Genomic DNA, 19,112 nt, shown 5'->3' on the forward strand with positions numbered 1-19,112 from the left:
ACAGTCTGTGTCACAGGTGGGGCAGACGGTGGTTGGACGACAGGGTGCTCGATTTGTCGTACTCCAGAGATGATGGGGGGAGGGGGGGGGGAAGGTTAGAGACAGCAAATGATCAGAAGCAGTCTTTGGTCTTCGTCCAACAGCTCATCTGACTGATGGTACCACTGGACAATGGAGAACTCCTGCAGATGGTTCGCTCTAGCAACAGAACTGAGAGTGAAAGACTTCACATCTGAGCGTCTGTCATTGGAGGTTCTACTCTGGGGGGGGGGGGGCGCGGAGGCCAGCTGCAGGTTCAGACGTGATGCACCCCGTGCTCGAATAGCCTGCCAGTGCTCACTGCTTTAGACTCAGCGTGCATGAGAACCGCCCTCTCGTACGAAGCACTGAGACCAGTAACTCCTGGTGCAAAAGTCACTGCCTTTGAGAGAAGTGAAGGGGGGGGGGAGTTAAAAAACAAGTCGACAAACATGATTTGATAAAATATTGTTTATTAATAAAATAACATTCTGTATCAAACACGTGTGCACTGAAACTTTTTAAGTGATGCAGTAAAATAGATATCTGTATAATTTCCTTCAACCCCTGCGATCGTTCGGACAAGCAGTTTCCTGATACAGTATAGCAACCAGCAGTTTACAAACCCTGTCATTCACACATAAAATATGTCCATTAACGCGCAGGAGGAATTATTGTCCAAAGGACCCATCTATTCCCCGCCCCCAAGTTAATTCTCTGTTAGTTTGGTCCTGTCTAAATGAACCAGCATCAAGACCAACGCAATCAAAAGTTGATATTTCCAGAAGAAAATACGATTTCAAAGCTTTGCGGAGGCATTTTTTAACCGTGTTCTTGTAACAAGTGACAGACCCATTCGATCCTCTGTCGCACTGCAAGGGTGCATTTACACGCCAAGCTCAGTGTCCCAGCAAAGCGTATTTTTGCTTCACTGGAACTGTGAAGTGAGCCCTTCCACTGCTGAAACCCTCATCCGTGTCTTTGTCAAATGTGAAGCTGTTGGATTGCCGTAAAAACCCAACTGGTTCTCTAAATGTTCTTTAGAGAAGGAAACCAGCCACCCTTACCCAGTCTGGGCCTATATCAACATGACTAAAAATCAGATTATCTGGTCATTTATCTCATTGCTGTTTGTGGGAGCTTGCTGTGCACAAATTGGCTGCCCTGTTTCCTACATCACAACAGTGACTACACTTCAAAGGTACTTCATTGGCTGTAAAGCGCTTTGGGACATTCTTAGGTCGTGAAAGGTGCTATATAAATGCAAGTTCACATATCTGCAGTTTAACTAAGACCGTCGATTTCAAATTCCGTGACATCACCCGTCTCCGCCTTTGCCTCAGCTCATCCGCTGCTGAAACCCTCATCCGTGCCTTTGTTACCTCTATACTTGACATTTCCAACGCTCTCCTGGCCGGCCTCACATCTTCCACCCTGCATAAACTTCAGCTCATCCAAAACTCAGCTGCCCCCGTGTCATAAATCGCACCAAGTCTCGATCACCCATCACCCTCTGCACTCGTTGTCTTACATTGGTTCCCGGTCCGGCAACGCGCCAAATTAAAAATTCTCCTTTTATTCAAATCCCTCCATGGCCTCGCCCTTCCCTATCTCTAATCTCCTGCAGCCCCACAACCTCCAAGATCTCTGCGTTCCTCCACTACTGGCCTCCCGAGCATTCCCGATTATAATCGCTCAACCATTGGCGGCCGTGCCTTCAGCTGCCCAGGTCCCAAGCTCTGGAACTTCTTCCTTAAACCTCTCTGCCTCTCTCCTCTAAGATGTTCCTTGAAACCTACCTCTTTGACTAAGCTTTTGATCACCTGACCCAATAGTTCCATGTGGCTAGGCGTCAACGTTTTCTTTGATAGCGCTCCTGCGAAGCGCCTTGGGACATTTAACTAGGGTAACGGTGCTGTATAAATACAAGCTGTAAACACTGACTCAGATGGACGATTTGACTCCCTAACGCACTGGGAGTAGCAGCAGTGGTTTCACACATGAACTCTGGGTTTTTGACCAGAGTGTATATGCAGCCTTTAGCAGTTTGAGTCGCGAAGTCTTGCAAAGTTCCGCAGGCAGAGTTGTGAGGTCAGATGATCACAGGAAGGGGAGGTGACAGCAGGTTTGGAAAATCCATCTCAAGTTCGCCGTCTAAACGCAGGGTGAACCCGGGAACAATTTGACCTCCGTTGGCGGTGTTGCTAAATCGGGATTGTTTGCGTCCAGGTTTCCAGCGGGTAGTTGGATCGATAATTCAGGCTGGTCAAGCATCATTTAGAGCCCAGCTCGATCAGCTGCACAAGAATATAACGGTAATGCAAAGCAAGTTTAAAGCGGCAAAGCGTCTCAAGGAAGTTCACAGTTGGAATCAGACATGAGCACTGGGGGGGTTGAATGATGACCGGAATCCCCCAAGGATCTGTCCATGGTCCCCTCCTGCTGCTCATCTCCACATGCACCCCCTCGGCGACATCATCTGAAAACACAGCATCAGATTCCACGTGTACGCTGACGACACCCAGCTCCACCTCACCACCACCCCTCTCTCCCTCTCCCTCTCGAGCCCTCCGCTGCCTCGGTGTTGTCAGACAGCTTGTCCGACATCCAATAGTGGACGAGAAGCAATTCACTCCAATTAAACAATGGGAAGACGAAAGCCACTGTCTTCACTCCCCGTCACAAACTCCGAGACACCGAGTCCCACTCACCCATCACCCCTGCGCTCGCTGACCTACACTGGCTACTGGTCCCTCCACGGCCTCGCCCCTCCCTATCTCTCCAGCCTCCTCCAGCACTACAGCATTCCGAGATCTCGACGCTCCTCCAATTCCGGCCTCTTGCGCATCCTCGAGTTTATTTGCCCCACCATTGGTGTCTATGACACAAGCTCCGGCAATCTCTCCCGAAACCTCTCCTTAAAACCCACCCCTTTGATCAAGCTTTTGGTCACCTGTCCTAATATCTCCTTATGTGGCTCAGTGTCGATTTTTGTCTGATAACGCTCCTGTGAAGTGCCTTGGGACGTTTTGACCATGTTAAAGGCGCTATATAAATGCAGGTTGCTTGTTGGAAGTTGCATAGCATGGCTACAGTAAGGTGCAAACCATTTAAACAAATTACACAGACACGGACACTGATGGGTCACGTTCAGACATGGTCCCAGACCCCAGAGACAGTCACCGCACACACTGACTGGAGAGAGCGAGTGATTTTTATAATCGATCGTACGATTCACCCTGTGGATCCGGAAGTAGTTCAGTTCTCACAGTTACACTGAATCCCTGTGACAGAGAAAGAAAAGAAACAGCGAATCACAGCGGGTTCACAAAAGCATTTCTCAGTCCCAACAAGCTCACAGCTAACAATATAAGACATAGGAAGCAGTCAGACGGATGGTACGTCAGAACTTAGAAAATAAATAGTGGATGTCAGCCATGACTCAGTGGGTAGCCCTCTCGCCTCAGTCAGAAGGTTGTGGGTTCCCACTCCAGAGACTTGAGCACAAAAATCTAGGCTGACACTCCCAGTGCAGTGCTGAGGGAGCGCCGCTCTGTTGGGGCAGTGCTGAGGGTGTGCTGCACTGTCGGAGGGGCAGTACTGAGGGAGTGCTGCACTGTTGGGGCAGTGCTGAGGAAGCGCTGCACTGTCGGAGGGGCAGTGCTGAGGGAGCGCTGCACTGTCGGAGGGGCAGTGCTGAGGGAGCGCTGCACTGTCGGAGCGGCAGTACTGAGGGAGTGCTGCACTGTTGGGGCAGTGCTGAGGGAGCGCTGCACTGTCGGAGGGGCAGTACTGAGGGTGCGCTGCACTGTTGGAAGGGCAGTACTGAGGGAGCGCTGCACTGTCGGAGGGGCAGTACTGAAGGAGTGCTGCACTGTCGGAGATGCCGTCTTTCGGATGAGATGTTAAACCGAGGCCCCGTCTGTCCTCTCGGGTAGATGTAAAAGATCCTCTGGCACTATTTAGAAGAAGGGCAGGGAAGTTCTACCAATATTTATCCCTCAACCAACATCACTGTCCATAAATTGCCACTTTCCCTACCTTACAACAGCAATTACAGTTGATTGGTCGTAAAGTGCTTTGGGAACAAAGGTTATGAAAGGCGCTAAATACACACTCTTTGATTATACAAATATTAATATTGTGCGAGTTGTGCATGCTTGAGTTGTGCTCAAGTTGTGCTCGGGAGCCCTGCTGTTCTGGCCAGTCGGTCTGTTGCTTCTATATTTCTCACTTGCTGGCCTCTTGAGCATCCCCGATTTTAATCGCCCCACAATTTGTAGCCATCAGCCACCAAAGCTCTGGAATTTCCATCTTGAACCCTTCCGCCTGTCTATCTCTCTCTTCTCCTTTAAGACGCTCCTTAAAACCTACCTCTTTTGATCACCTGCGCTAATATCTCTTTATGTGGCTCGGTGTCAAATTTTGTCTGATAACGCTCCTGTGAAGCGCTTGGGGACGTTTAACTACAGTAAAGGTGCTGTATAAATACAAGTTGTTCTAGTTTGTCCGGTTTAAACTTCATGGGCCTGGAGGACTGGGAAAATGGCTGTCCTTAAACCCGTCACCTCATTGGTGGAGAAATCCCAATTTGGACACCACAAGACCATAGGCCTTGTTTCTGTGCTGCAACTATTTTTCGTAAAACTTTTAAATCAAGTGCCTCTTTTTTAAGGGCCCAATCAACAGGTCTACAACTATTGAAACCATCAATCTAATGCCCCCTTATTTAGATAAAACCAACAAATAAACAAATTAAATTGTGACCATCAACTTAATTCAAATTGGTTTCTGTGCTGCAAACTCTACTTATTTATTTACTTCATGGGTACTTTGCTTAAGAATTCATAGCAACACATTGCTATTCATCATCATAAGCAGTCCCTCGGAATCGAGGAAGACTTGCTTCCACTCTAAAAATGACTCCTTAGGGAATTACAGCCCCTGTCACAGGTGGGACAGACAGTCAATGAGGGACAGGGTGGGTGGGACAGGTTTGCCGCACGCTCCTTCCGTTGCCTGCGCTTGATTTCTGCATGCTCTCGGCGACGAGACTCGAGGAGATCAGCGCCCTCCCGAATGCACTTCCTCCACTTCGGGCGGGCGTTACATTACAACAGTGAGTACACTCCAAAAGTACATCATTGGCTATAAAGCGCTTTGGGACATCCTGAAATCGTGAAAGGCGCTATATAAAGGCAATCCACATATCCACAGCATGACTAAGACCGCCCATTTCCACCTCCGTAACATCGCCCGTCTCCGCCCCAGCCTCAGCTCATCTGCTGAAACCCTCATCCATGCCTTTGTTACCTCTAGACTCGACTATTCCAACGCACTCCTGGCTGGCCTCCCACATTCTACCTTATGTAAACTAGAGGTGATCCAAAACTTAGCAGCCCGTGTCCTAACTCGCACCAAGTCCCGCTCACCCATCACCCTTGTGCTCGCTGATCTACACTGGCTCCCGGTTAAGCAATTCTTCCTTTTCAAAATTCTCATCCTGGTTTTCAAATCTCTCCATGGCCTCGCCCCTCCCTATCTCTGTAATCTCCTCCAGCCGCCTCTCGGCTTGGTGTCAAATTTGTTGCCTCATAACACTCCTGTGAAGCGTGTTGGGACCTTTTGCTACGTTAAAGGCGCTATATAAATACAAGTTGTTGTTGTTGTTGTTGCTGCAGTCTCTCTCTTTTCTCTTTCTATATGTGACTCCAGTCCCCACACCAACCTTGTTGACACTTAACAAGTGGTGAATCTTTGGAATTCCCTGCCCCAGAGAGCTGTGGAGGCTCAGTCGTTGAGTATATTCAAGACGGAGAGCGATAGATGTTTGGATATTAAGGGAATCAAGGGATATGGGAACAGTGCAGGAAAGTGGAGTTGAGGTCGAAGATCAGTCATGATCTTATTGAATGGTGGAGCAGGCTCGAGGGGCTGAATGGCCGACTCCTGCTCCTAATTCTTATGTTCTCTGAAGCGTCCCAGCAAGCCACGAGCAGCGATTGATGAAGAACCAGCACCTCCTCGGGGCAACCAGGGATGGCCAATAAATGGCAGCCTTGCCACATCCTGAGCATTAATTTAACAGAAAGGGAATCAGCGCTGTCAGAAATGGAGACTTTATTCCTCTTTTGTGCCTCTCACCAAAGTAAGCATTTTTCCTCAGTTCCTGGATCAATCATTTACCAACGTGGCCACGCCTGGGTCCACAGGAGCACCTGGCACTCTCGGAGAGAGGAAATGATTCTCAGCCTCAGCGCAGAATCAGAAGGAAGCCATTCGGCCCGTCGAGCCCGTGCCGGCTCTCTGCAAGATCACTTCAGCCAGTCCCACTCCCCCGCCCTTTCCCCGTAGCCCTGTGAATTTTTTTTCCTTCAACTACTTATCCAATTCCCTTTTGAAAGCCATGATTGAGTCTGCCTCCACCACCCTCTCAGGCCGTGCATTCCAGATCCTAACCACTCGCTGCGTAAAAACGTTATTCCTCATGTCGCATTTGTTTCTTTTGCCAATCACCTTAAATCTGTGACCTCTGGTTCTCGACCCTTCCGCCAATGGGAACGGTTTCTCTCTACTCTGTCCGGACCCCTCATGATTGTGAACACCTCGATCAAATCTCCTCTCAACCTTCCCTGCTCCAAGGAGAACAACCCCAGCTTCTCCAGTCTATCCACGTAACTGAAGTCCCTCATCCCTGGAACTATTCCTGTAAAGCTTTCCTGCACTCTCTCCAAGGCCTTCACATCCTTCCTAAAGTGCCATGCCCAGAATTGGACAATACTCCAGTTGAGACCGAACCAGTGTTTTATACAGGTTCATCATAACTTCCTTGCTTTTGTACTCTGTCAAAATTATGAAGCATAGAATGTAAGGGGTGCAGCAGCAACAGATGCACATGGGTGGGGGAGGGAGAGAGGGGGAGGGGCAGAAATCCTGGCAATAATCAGGGCTCCCCATTTACCATCTCGGAGATGTGCTGATGTAAGAGGTTTGAAGGGGGAAGTATTTTGCGATGCAAATGTTGACACATTTGTTTGGAGGAACTGACTCTCTCAAAGTCATTTTTTCATTCATTCCTGGGATGTGGGCGTCGCTGGCAAGGCCGGCATTTATTGCCCATCCCTAATTGCCCCTTGAGAAGGTGGTGGTGAGCCGCCTTCTTGAACCGCTGCAGTCCGTGTGGTGAAGGTGCTCCCACAGTGCTGTTAGGGAGGGAGTTCCAGGATTGTGACCCAGCGACGATGAAGGAACGGCCGATATATTTCCAAGTCGGGATGGTGTGTGACTGGGAGGAGAACGTGGAGGTGGTGGTGTTCCCATGCGCCTGCTGCTCTTGTCCTTCTAGGTGGTAGAGGTCGCGGGTTTGGGAGGTGCTGCCGAAGAAGCCTTGGCGAGTTGCTGCAGTGCATCTTGTAGATGGTGCACACTGCAGCCAGGGGGCGCCGGTGGTGGAGGGAGTGAATGTTGAAGGTGGTGGATGGGGTGCCAATTAAGCGGCTGCTTTGTGTCGAGCTTCTGGAGTGTTGGAGCGCTGGATGTTTGCATTTACACTACAGGTGCAACGTTCCGAATCCGGAACTCAGAAAACCGGAATTGGTTGAAAACCGGACATTTCGGCGAGGAGTGGAGGATCGGCGGGCGGCGAGGTTCGAAATCCGGCAAAACCCGAAATCCAGCACGGATTCGGGCCGCGGTGAGCTACGAAAACTATTGGTTTTCTTGTCTGAGATCCGGAAATACGCAAAAGCCGGCAAGGACTCTGTCGCGAGGATTCCGGATTTCAGACGTTGCACCTGTAGGAGAACAAACATGTCTTCCACGGCCTCACTGACATTTCAAAGCGCTTCACAGCCAATTACGTACTTTTGAAGTGTCGCCACTGCTGTAACACGGGGAACTCCAACTACAGAGTGAAATGGCTTCACACCAACACTGTGAATCTTAAGAAGCAGCTGGAAGTTATTGAACTCTGCTAATCTTGAATATTCTGGACCAATTCTTACCTGAAACTCCCGGATAAAAGTTAGGAAGAAGAAGTTAAAGCTGAACGCAACCACCCACTCACAAACTGCACTGGCCACGTGGTCACCAAAGCCCTGCGAGAAGGGAGAGAGAGAGCAAGAGTTCAAACACATTTACTGAACCTACAACCCGGAAATAAAACGCCATCAAATAGTATCGAGGGGCACGCACAGGGACACTGTTCTTGGTTATCAAGTGCGAATAGACTGATTCCTGGGATGAGAGAGTCATCCTACGAGGAGAGATTGAGCAGATTGGGCCGATGCTCTCTGCAGTTTAGAAGAATGAGAGGTGATTTCATTGAAACATAAGATTCTGAGGGGGACTGACAGGGTAGATGCAGGGAGGATGTTTTCCCCGGCTAGAGAGTCTAGAACCAGGGGTCACAGATCCAGAATAAGGGGTCGGCCATGAGATGAGGAGGAATTTCTTCACTCAGAGGGCTGTGAATCTTTGGAATTCTCTATGCCAGAGGGTTGTGGAAACTCAGTCGTTGAGTATATTCAAGACAGAGATCAATAGATTTTTAGACTCTCGGGGAATCGAGGGAAATGGGGATAGTGCAGGAAGGTGGAGTTGAGGTCGAAGATCAGCCATGATCTCACTGAATGGCGGAGCAGGCTCGAGGGGCCGAATGGCCGACTCCTGCTCCTATTTCTTATGTCTCCAGGACCAGAATCTTAACTGCAGCAAGTAAAGTTTATTGAAGGGAAATTTCAGTGTTGCAGTGAGGCACTGGGTATGCCTTGGCTTTGAACAATAGTGTGAAATCTCTCCCCATTGACATCAAGCGATACGGGCTGTCCGACATCATCACCTCATTTAAATTATCGCACAAAGTCTACATCATCTCACCGTGTCACTTCACCAACACTATGTGCCGACGCTGGAGCGGTCCGGGGGGAGGGGGATTCTGCTTCACTACTCACACTCGGCTACCAATCTCAGCCGTGCGGCAATGCACCAAATATAGACCTGGGGTATTCCCATACAGTGATGACCACCAACCCCAGGCTGCTCCAGCATGTCTCCGGGTGTCTCGTCCTCCTCAGTATCCACCCCCATCCCCCGATCTCTTGTGCTACTCTCCCTGCCCAGCTCCAGTCCTGTGCTTCACCCCCACCCCCTCAGGTCTTATGCCTCGATACTCAGCCACCCACTCCCAGTGCCTCCATCCCCCATCCCCCGATCCCTTCCCCTGAGCCCCTCCCACAACCCCAAGCTCCTCCCCCGATCCCTGTGCCCCAGCCCCCATGCCCATTCCTCAACCCTATCCCCGTGCCCTTCCCCCAATCCCCATGCCCCTCCCCACTCACCTTCCCCGATCCCAGTGCCCCTCCCGCAACCCCGAGCCTCTCCCCCAACCCCAAGCCACTCCCCCGATCCCAGTGCCTCTCCCGCAACCCTATCCTCGTGCCCCTCCCCAACCCCGTTCCCCTCCCCCGATCCCTGTGCCCCTCCCCCGATCCCCGTGCCCCTCCACAACCCCGAGCCTCTCCACCGATCCCCGTACCCCAAGCCCCACCCCCCCCCGATCCCTGTGCACCAAACCCCTCCCCACTCCTAGTGCCCCTCCCCCAAGCCCTTCCCCCAACCCCGTGACCCTCCCCCGATCCCCAGGCCCCCCCCCCCCACGCCTCTCCCTCGATCCCTGTGCTCCGAACCCCATGCCCTTCCCCCGACCCCCAGGCCCTTTCCCACTCCCCGTGCCCCTCCCCACTCCCCGTGCTGCTATTGCAGTGTTGTTGAACAGCCCACACGCGGAAGGAACACATTGGCTGTAACGTTGCTCGCTCCGGGTTAGCAGGTGCAGGGGCCAGTTTTGTGGTTTCCTTTGAGCCGATTTCTACCCGTGGTTTGTGATGCTCTTTCTAGCTGAAGCTGTGGCCCCGCCTGTGCCTGGAAAGTGGTTAATGTTTGTGGCTTATAATGGCTCACATGCACGGAATTCTAAATGAGCAGCAACCCGAGTTAGACGGTTTGCACGTAACTTTACTAACCGAGCTCGCACGTTCCACCTCGCTCAGCTCCATGCCGCACGGCCTCAGGCCAAAGCCCTGCCCCTGCCTTTCACACTGGATGGAGAGTAGCCAAACCCCCACTGAGCCCCCAGAGACACTGTAATCGCAGACAGGACAGCATAACGGGGTAAAGGAGAAGCTAGCCTCAAAAGTGGGACTACTTATAGAAATTTACAGCACAGAAAGAGGCCTTTCGTCCCATCGTGCCTGCGGAGCTCCCCAGCCTAATCCCACCTTGCAGCTCTAGGTCTGCAGCCCTGGAGGTCACGGCACTTCAAAAACATACATAAGAACGTAAGAAATAGGAGCAGGAGTCGGCCATTTGGCCCCTCGAGCCTGCTCCACCACTCAATAAGATCATGGCTGATCACATGCATATCCAAGTACTTTTTAAAATGGTGAGGGTGTCTGCCTCTACCACCCTTTCAGGCAGTGAGTTCCAGACCCCCAACACCCTCTGGGTGAAAAGAGTTCTCCTCAACTCCCCTCCTAACCTTCTACCAATTACTTTACATCTCTGCCCCCTGGTTGTTGACCCCACTGCTAAGGGAAATAGGTCCTTCCTATCCACTCTATCCAGGCCCCTCATAATTTTATACACCTCAATCAGGTCTCCCCTCAGCCTCCTCTGTTCCAAAGAAAACAACCCCAGCCGATCCAATCTTTCCTCATAGCTAAAATTCTCCAAATGTTATTAAAATTGCTGAAGTCAAAAAGATCACTGATGTTTATCCTGTCAGGCTGCCTTTATACACCGGGAGCCCGGACTGCGTTTATACACCGGGAGCCCAGGCTGCGTTTATACAACGGGAGCCCGGGCTGCGTTTATGCACCGGGAGCCTGGGCTGCGTTTATGCACCGGGAGCCCGGGCTGCGTTTATGCACCGGGAGCCCGGGCTGCGTTTATGCACCGGGAGCCCGGGCTGTGTTTATGCACCGGGAGCCCGGGCTGCGTTTATGCACCGGGAGCCTGGGCTGCGTTTATGCACCGGGAGCCTGGGCTGCGTTTATGCACCGGGAGCCCGGGAGCGTCAGGTGTGAAATGGTTTTGCTTCGCACCAACGCTTTAACTAGAGCACAAATACATTCCAGCAGCCAGTGTCTGGACTGCAGCTAACATCACGGGAAGCAGAGAAAGGCTCTGTCTGGAGTAAATAGTCAGTCTGCTCGAGACCCTGACTCTGCATGATCTTGATTCAGAGTGTTTACATGTGACATGCGAGACCCCGATTCTATATTATGCGGCTGGGTGATTGAAGGCCCCTGATCCCAGAGCAAGGGAACGGCCACTTTAAGAACCTCTCCTTTGAAAGATAATTGCACCTGTAGCAGGCAGAGTGGCCCCCGGCCAGCTGAGCTGTGAAGGACAAGGTTCAAGAGAGGAATGTTGAAGGAGCACGGTTTGTAGGGGAAAGGGGTCCTGTCACAGTAACACACGTGAGCCTGATTCAGATACTTGTATGTTACATGTGTGGCCTGGAGTATTGTGTCCATTTCTGTGAAGGCCTTGGAGAGGGTGCAGCTTGTTCCAGGGATGAGGGACTTCAGTCACGTGGATAGACTGGAGAAGCTGGGGTTGTTCTCCTTGGAGCAGAGAAGGTTGAGAGGAGATTTGATCGAGGTGTTCAAAATCATATAGAGAGAAACTATTCCCATGGGCGGAAGGGTCGAGAACCAGAGGACACAGATTTAAGGCGATTGGCAAAAAACCAAAGGCGACATGAGGAAAAACCTTTTACGCAGCGAGGGGTTAGGATCTGGAATGCATGGCCTGAGAGGGTGGTGGAGGCAGACCCAATCATGGCTTTCAAAAGGGAATTGGCTAAGTATCTGAAAGAAACTTTTTTGCAGGGCTGCGGGGAAAGGGCGGGGGAGTGGGACTAGGTGAAGTGCTCTTGCAGAGAGCCGGCATGGGCTCGACGGGCCGAATGGCCTCCTTCTGTGCTGTAACCACGGCGTGTGTATTCAGTGTTAGAACGCTCTGGGGTAAATAGTCGCCCACACAGCCTGGGATTGTTCACTCGTTTATAGAACCTGCCCCCATTTTCAAAATCATCGGGGTGAAGATGGGCGGGGCTTATATAACGGGCGTGCCTTCCCCTCCGCCCAGTCACTGCCCAGGCAGTGAATACGGAGAATTACCGCTCCGCTTCTCTCCCATTGACAGACGGGCCATCCCTTACCGGGTCATCTGGCTTCCAGTGCAACTTTGGACTTCTGGTGAGAATATAGCACACGATCACTAGAGAGGGTAGAGGTCAAGGAAAGTCAACACACTGAGAAACATAGAAATTTACAGCGCAGAAGGAGGCCATTTCGGCCCATTGTGTCCGCGCCGGCCGACAAAGAACTACACGGCCCTCGGTCAGCAGCCCTGAAGGTTACATATAAACCCATCAACAATGAACAATGGCAGAAAGGTAAAAAGCACCCAGCCCAACCAGTCCGCCCAACACAACTGCGACACCCCTTGCACCGAAACATTCTACACTCCACCCCAACCGGAGCCAGGTGATCTCCTGGGAGAGGCAAAAACCAGATAAAAACCCAGGCCAATTGGGGGGGGGGGGAAATATGGGAAAATTCCTCTGCGTCCCATTCAGGCGATGGAAACTAGTCCAGGAGATCGCACCGGCCATATTCGATTCCCTGCAGTACTTACCATCGTATCTACGCCAGCCAACAAGAGGTCATCCAGTCTAATCCCACTTCCTGTCAGAAATTTAAATTGCTCAGCCCCCGAGCCGACACACAGTAAGCGATGTAATCGTGTAGATTAGAAGAATGATCGTTCCTGTAAGGGATTTCGAAACAGAGCCTTCTCCGATGTCCGAGGAACAATTGTAGGGGACTGGCTGGATGGAGCAGGGGGTCTTTTCCTGTCTGACATTTTTCGTTTGCTCACAAGTAACAAAGGTTGGGCAGGAGTGCTGCAAACTATGCCTGGCCCTGGATCTGCCCAGCTCTGGCCTTTCCCTGCCGTATCCTCTGGCCATTGAGTGGGGTGAACCCTCAGCCCACTCCAACCAAGGCCACTGAAGCAGAGGGGGGAAGGGAAGCTACTCCTAAGAACATAAGAATTAGAAGCAGGAGTTGGCCATTTGACCTCTCAATTAGATCATGGCTGACTTTCCACTTCAACTCCACTTTCCCGCCCGATCCACATAATCCCTTGATTCCCGTAGACTCCAAGAATCTATTGATATCAGCCTTGAATATACTCAACGACTCAGCATCCACAGCCCTCTGGGACAGAGAATTCCAAAGATTTACAACCCTCCGAGTGAAGAAATTCCTCCTCATCTCAGTCCTAAATGGCTGGCCCCGTATCCCGAGACTGAGACCCCTGGTTCTAGGCTCTCCAGCCTGGGGAAGACACTATATAAATTAAAGTTCTTCCCTTTAAATGAAGAAAAATATGACTAATATCCTTGTTTTCAAATCCCTCCATGGCCTCGCCCTTCCCTATCTCTCTATCCTCCTCCAGCCCCACAACCTCCGGGATATCTGCGCTCCTCCAACTCTGACCTCTTGTCGATCCCTGATTACCATCGCTCCACCATCGGCGGCCGTCCCTTCGGCTGCCTGGGCCCCAAGCTCTGGAACTCCCTGCCTAAACCTCTCTACCTCCCTTAAGGCACTCCTTAAAACTAAGCTTTTGGTCATCTGTCCTCGTATCTGCTTATGTGTGCTCGGTGTCAAATTTCAATTGGTTTAACGCTCCTGTGAAGTTTTACGACGTTAAAAGGCGCTAGACAAAAGGCAGTTTTTTTGTTGTTGCAGTAAAGAATAGCAGGAGAGCCACAGGAGTGTGTTGGGATTCAACGGTTCAGTTGTTCCTAGGCTCTTCACTCTGGTCTCGCTCGGCAGCGATGAGCTTTTTGCTGTTGGGCTCAATCTCTCGCCAAAATCTTTTTGTCTCTTCCTCCGCCCCGCCCTGAGGACATATTTTCTTTGATTGCTGGCTGTTGCCACACCAGCTGCTGTTGGCGAGATGCCAACAGGTTTCCTGAAGGACTTTGTGTTGCAGCTATCTTTCACTCATCAGTATTTGTTTTTCCTCCTGGGAGTGGGGGTGGTGGGTGGGATTGTTATACTGGTATATTTTAATGATGTGAGCACGAGTTGCCTTCACCTACTGCAGGACACCTTGTACCAGCAACACTGCACTTCAGTCGGATTTACCTGCTCGGTGTGACTGCTTCATGGCAAGTAATACAATATCACGTGTGTAGAAAAGCAACCCCACGTTAGCAAGAAAGAACAAATTTGTATTTCTATAGCGCCTTTCACGACCTCAGGATGTCCCAAAGCGCTTCACAACCAATTAAGTACTTTCTGAAGTGTTGTAATATGGGAAGCACAACAAGCTCCCACAAACAGCAATGCGATAATGACCAGATAATCTGTTTTTGTTATGTTGGTTGAGGGATAAATATTGGCCCCAAGACACTGGTAAGAACTCTCCTGCTTTTCTTTGAAATAATGGCCATGGGATTGTTTATGTCCAGCTGAGAGAGCACACGGGGCCTCGGTTTAACATCTCATCCAAAAGACAGCTCCGACAGTGTGGCCCTCCCTCAGTACTGCCTCTCCGACAGTGCGGAACTCCCTCAGTACTGCCCCTCCAACAGTGCGGCGCTCCCTCAATACTGCCCCTCCGACAGTGCGGCGCTCCCTAAATACTGCCCCTCCATCAGTGCGGCGCTCCCGCAGTGCTGCCACTCCGACAGTGCAGCGCTCCCTCAGTACTACCCCTCCGACAGTGCGGCGCTCCCTCAGTACTACCCCTCCGACAGAGCAGCGCTCCCTCAGTACTGCCCCTCCGACAATGCAGCACTCCCTCAGTACTGCCCCTCCAACAGTGCAGCACTCCCTCAGTACAGCCCCTCCAATAGTGCAGCACTCCCTCAGCACTGCCCCTCCAACAGTGCGGCACTCCCTCAGCACTGCCCCTCCAACGGGTGCAGCACTCCCTCAGTACTGCCTCTCCGACAGTGCGGCGCTCCCTCAGCACTGCACCGGGAGTGTTGGCTAGGGTTATGGGCTCAAGTCTCTGGAGTGGGACTTGAACCCACCGCCCTTCTGACTCAGGAGGCGAGAGAGTGCTGCCCACTGAGCCACAGCCGACACCAAAAAGAGCAGAGGAGTGTCCCGGCCAACGTTTCCTCCTCCATCAACGCCAACAAAACAGATTAATTGGTCATTGAACTCGTTGCTGTGTACAAATCAGCTTCCATGTTTGCCTACATCACAACAGTGGCTGCACTTCAAGAAGCGAATCCTGTGACGTACTTTGGGGCTTCCTGAGGACACGAGGAGGTAGAAATTCAGCGTGGCCCGAATCAGTTCGCAGCGACCGCTGCTGATGCGTTTTCACCTCCGCCGTGGATGAGGTGGCCTCCTGCGCGAAATTCAACTCTTTGCCATTTAACTTTGGAACGGGCCGGACGCCAGTCATCATGGGGGCGGTGAGCACTCTCGAGGGTCGGAGGTGGAGGCGGGACAGAGTCTCCGCCGCAGTCAGTCATCAGCCTGGCGCTGATGAGGTCACGACGCGTGTGCATCACCACGTCTCACCCGTCACTTAAAGGGGCAGGCCGCTGCGAGCTCTGCCATTGGGTCCACCGGGGAGGGTTTCAGCCGGGCCAGGAGGGGGTGGCCGGCTGCCTGTTGGCGGACCGGCCGAACCCGGGGCCATAATTGTCGGGCCAATCTGGCAGTCAGCCAGCGGCAGTGCGCCCTCCCCTTGAATAACCGCCGCACAGCCTTGGCCCACACACAGCGAACGGAGGGCACCGTCAGAAGAGTTTTCCAGGTGAATTTCGCCGGAGTTGCGGGAGATCGGCGGTGTGCACGCGATAAGGACGGGTCGGCAGCAGCGGGCGGAAGTGGGGAACGCCGGGAGAAGCACCGTGGTGAATTTCGCTGGCAGCCGCCGCTGGACTCCGCCGGCGTCGCTTTCCGGCCTTTTCCGGAGGCTGAATTTCGGCCCCGAGGACCTTGCCTTAAATTTTCACACGGGGCTTTTTATGGTTTTGCTGGTACAGTGGGGGTCTCATGAATGGCCTGTCCAAGGAATCACTCCAGCACCAAAACCAGTGTGTGACTGGGACTTGATACACCGGATGCCTGTGAGAGACCATCAGCGGCAGGTCGGGGCCGTAAAAAGGAGCGGTGAGCGGCAGCCTGGAGTAGCGTGGCAGCGAAGAGGTCGACTGGATTGGACGTCAACAAGGTCCAGGTCGGTGATTGGAGCGTGGGCAGGTACAGCAGGAGCGGCGAGGTCGGGGCGAAGGAGCGCCAAGCGATCGTGGACCGATGTGATCGGGGCCCAGGAGAGGCGAGAATTCAGGGCCCAGAAGAGGCGAGGGCCCAGGGGGCAACACGGGTCAGCCCACACTATGATATATGTGCGCACTCGGTCCGTGCAGCAGAACTGGTCTCCAGTCGTCCTGGTTAACCCTTGCCACTGGACAAAGACCTAGCTCTGTCAAGCCCGTGTGGTGGCTGGTGTGCAACGGCCACCACATGTTAAAAATAAAATCCACGCACAGGATGTTGTTTGGGACCTGGACTATTAGGGTCCTTCAATAAAACATCTGTGAACTCATCCTTTTTTGGTGTGGAAGTAAGTCATCCTCGATACGAGGGACCACCTATGATGATGATTATGACACTGGATTTTAATAATTTGCATTTTTGTGATTGACTCTCAACTATATCAATGCCAAGTTTCTTCTTTCTAACATCCTGGAGCTGAGAGGAGGAATGTTGAGCAGTGAGACAACGAGAGTCACTGTAGGTTCAGTCCCGCACAGAGCCCCACTGTACTGAAAAAATATTGGCTGTACGCTGGCATCAAACCGAACCATAGTTTCATAACCATGTGTTGCATGATCCAACTTATAATTGCAATGTTTACCTCCTACACGTTTGGAGTGGAGCAGAGATGGCGAGCGATGGCACACTGTCGCTTTCTCCAATTGGTTGTGTTTCTGCTCTCCTGGAGAGAGTTCCTCACGATGGAGCCAAGGGGGGGGGGGGGGGAGGGTGGGGTGGTGGGGATGATTAATTTTCTTGAGTTTGTGGTGCTGCCAGGATGCCTTGAACCCAGCCACACACCGAGGAGATCGTGTGCGCCCACAATTCCCCGATCGGCACGAGCTGATCCACGAGGCTTCCCCAACCACAGCAAAACTCGGGCAAATCGCCCCGACCAACTCTTCCCGCTGTTCCGCAGTGCGTTCACCAGACTGGAGCCCGGGTCCCTCAACGTCACAGATCTTCCGTCACACTGGACGTCTCAATCATTGTGGTCTTCGTTTGCCTTTCTCAAATGACGATAGCATCTCATCGGAACAGGAGGAGACCATTCAGCCCCTCGAGCCTCTTCTACCATTCAATTAGATCCTGGCTGATCTGTATCTTAACTTCATCCACCTGCCTCAGTTTCCTGTCCATTAATACCCTTACCGTCACTCAGTTTTGAATTTTTCAATTGACCCCCAGCCTCAACATCTTTTTGGGGGAGAGAGTTCCAGATCCCCACCACCCGTTGTGTGAAGAAGTGCTTCCTGACATCACCCCTGAACGGCCTGGCTCTAATTTTAAGGTTCTGCCCCCTTGTTCTGGACTCCCCCCCACCAGAGGGAATAGTTTCTCTCTCTATCTGCCCCATCAACTTCTTGCATTGTCTTAAACACCTTGATTAGATCACCCCTTAATCTTCTACACTCGAGGGAATACAAGCCCAGTCTGTGCAACCTGTCCCCATAATTTAACCCTTTTAGCCCCGGGTATCATCCTCGTGAATCTGCACTGCTCGCCCTCCGAGGCCGATATATCCTTCCTGAGGGGCGGGGCCCAGAGCTGGACGCAGTTACTCTAACTGGGGTCTGAACGAGGCTCTGTACAACTGAAGTATAACTTCCTCCCCTTTGTATTCCAGCCTCCCCGCAAAGGCCAACATTCCAAGAGTCTTTGCCATTATTTTTTTGTACCTGCCCATTAGCTTTTAGTGATTTCTGTACTTGTACCCCTCAATCACTCTGCTCCTCCACAGCTCCCAGCTTCTCACACATTAGAAAATATTCTGACCCAACTTTCTTAGGTTTGAAATGGATGTCCCCACCTCAATGGAAAATTTCAGTTGCACTCCCCCTCTCAAGTCGAAGATGGTGAAGATTCCTTGAGCAACATTGGACTGTCTGACTTTGCCCGCAGCAAGTGATTATGAATCATCAACTTTGACTGCTGTATTGCAAAGACCTTTGAACGATATTACTGGCAACACAATGTGGGGAAATTCCACCCAATTTAAAAGCACATTAGTAACAGTTTCCATCACTTACCAGAGCACGAACGTTTCAGAAGGCTTCCTGACCCCAGATCTGTGGGAGAGGGGAGGGCAGTGATACTTACCCATCAATGATCCAGCCTCCCGTAGATGATTAAATCTTTTCCTGCAGTTCTCTGCATTCCATCAAACTGGGAAAGGCTTTGTTGATCTTCTACACAATAATTGGCCGGTGTTCATTTTTTCTGCTTCACCAGTTTTCATTAATAGGTGTCCCGCAGTGTCACTCGTAGGCAGTTTGCTTCCTCGGAAAGCGGTGCCTGAATGTTTACCATGTCTCCATTTCATGTCCTCTGGGTGGAAACTAGCTTTGTGCCGTTTTACCGGACTGAATTCCAGATCCAATGCTACTCCAGCATCGAGTGGGCACGGCGGTTTGTAGCCGCAGCTACTCACAAAGTATTAGAGTATTTACGGCACAGAAACCGGCCATTCGGCCCAACAGGTTCATGTCGGTGTTTATGCTTCACACGAGCCTCCTCCCACCCCATCAACATATCCTTCTATTCCTTTCTCCCTCCTGTGTTTATCCAGCTTCCCCTTAAATGCATCGATACTATTCACCTCAACCACTCCCTGTGGCAGCGAGTTCCACATTCTCACCGCTCTCTGGGTAAGGAGATATCTCCTGAATTCCCGGTTGGATTTATTAGTAACTGTCGTGACGATCGTAAAAGATCCCACGGCGCTAT

At 51.6% G+C, this 19,112-nt stretch overlaps 1 protein-coding gene across 1 annotated transcript in view; it reads right to left on the reverse strand.

Moving 5' to 3' along the window:
* Nucleotides 1-474: 474 nt before the first annotated feature.
* Nucleotides 475-19,112, reverse strand: part of dram1 (DNA-damage regulated autophagy modulator 1) — a 36,541-nt gene continuing 17,903 nt past the window's right edge. The window contains exons 5-7 of the mRNA XM_070900124.1: nucleotides 12,245-12,303; nucleotides 8,022-8,114; nucleotides 475-3,302 (exon numbers count right to left, since the gene is read on the reverse strand). Of these exons, the coding sequence (XP_070756225.1) occupies nucleotides 3,234-3,302; nucleotides 8,022-8,114; nucleotides 12,245-12,303 (221 nt within the window). The 3' untranslated portion in view covers nucleotides 475-3,233. The remainder of the gene's footprint in view (nucleotides 3,303-8,021; nucleotides 8,115-12,244; nucleotides 12,304-19,112) is intronic.

Source organism: Pristiophorus japonicus, chromosome 15, assembly GCF_044704955.1.
Source record: "Pristiophorus japonicus isolate sPriJap1 chromosome 15, sPriJap1.hap1, whole genome shotgun sequence".
In the NCBI taxonomy this organism is placed as follows: domain Eukaryota; kingdom Metazoa; phylum Chordata; class Chondrichthyes; family Pristiophoridae; genus Pristiophorus; species Pristiophorus japonicus.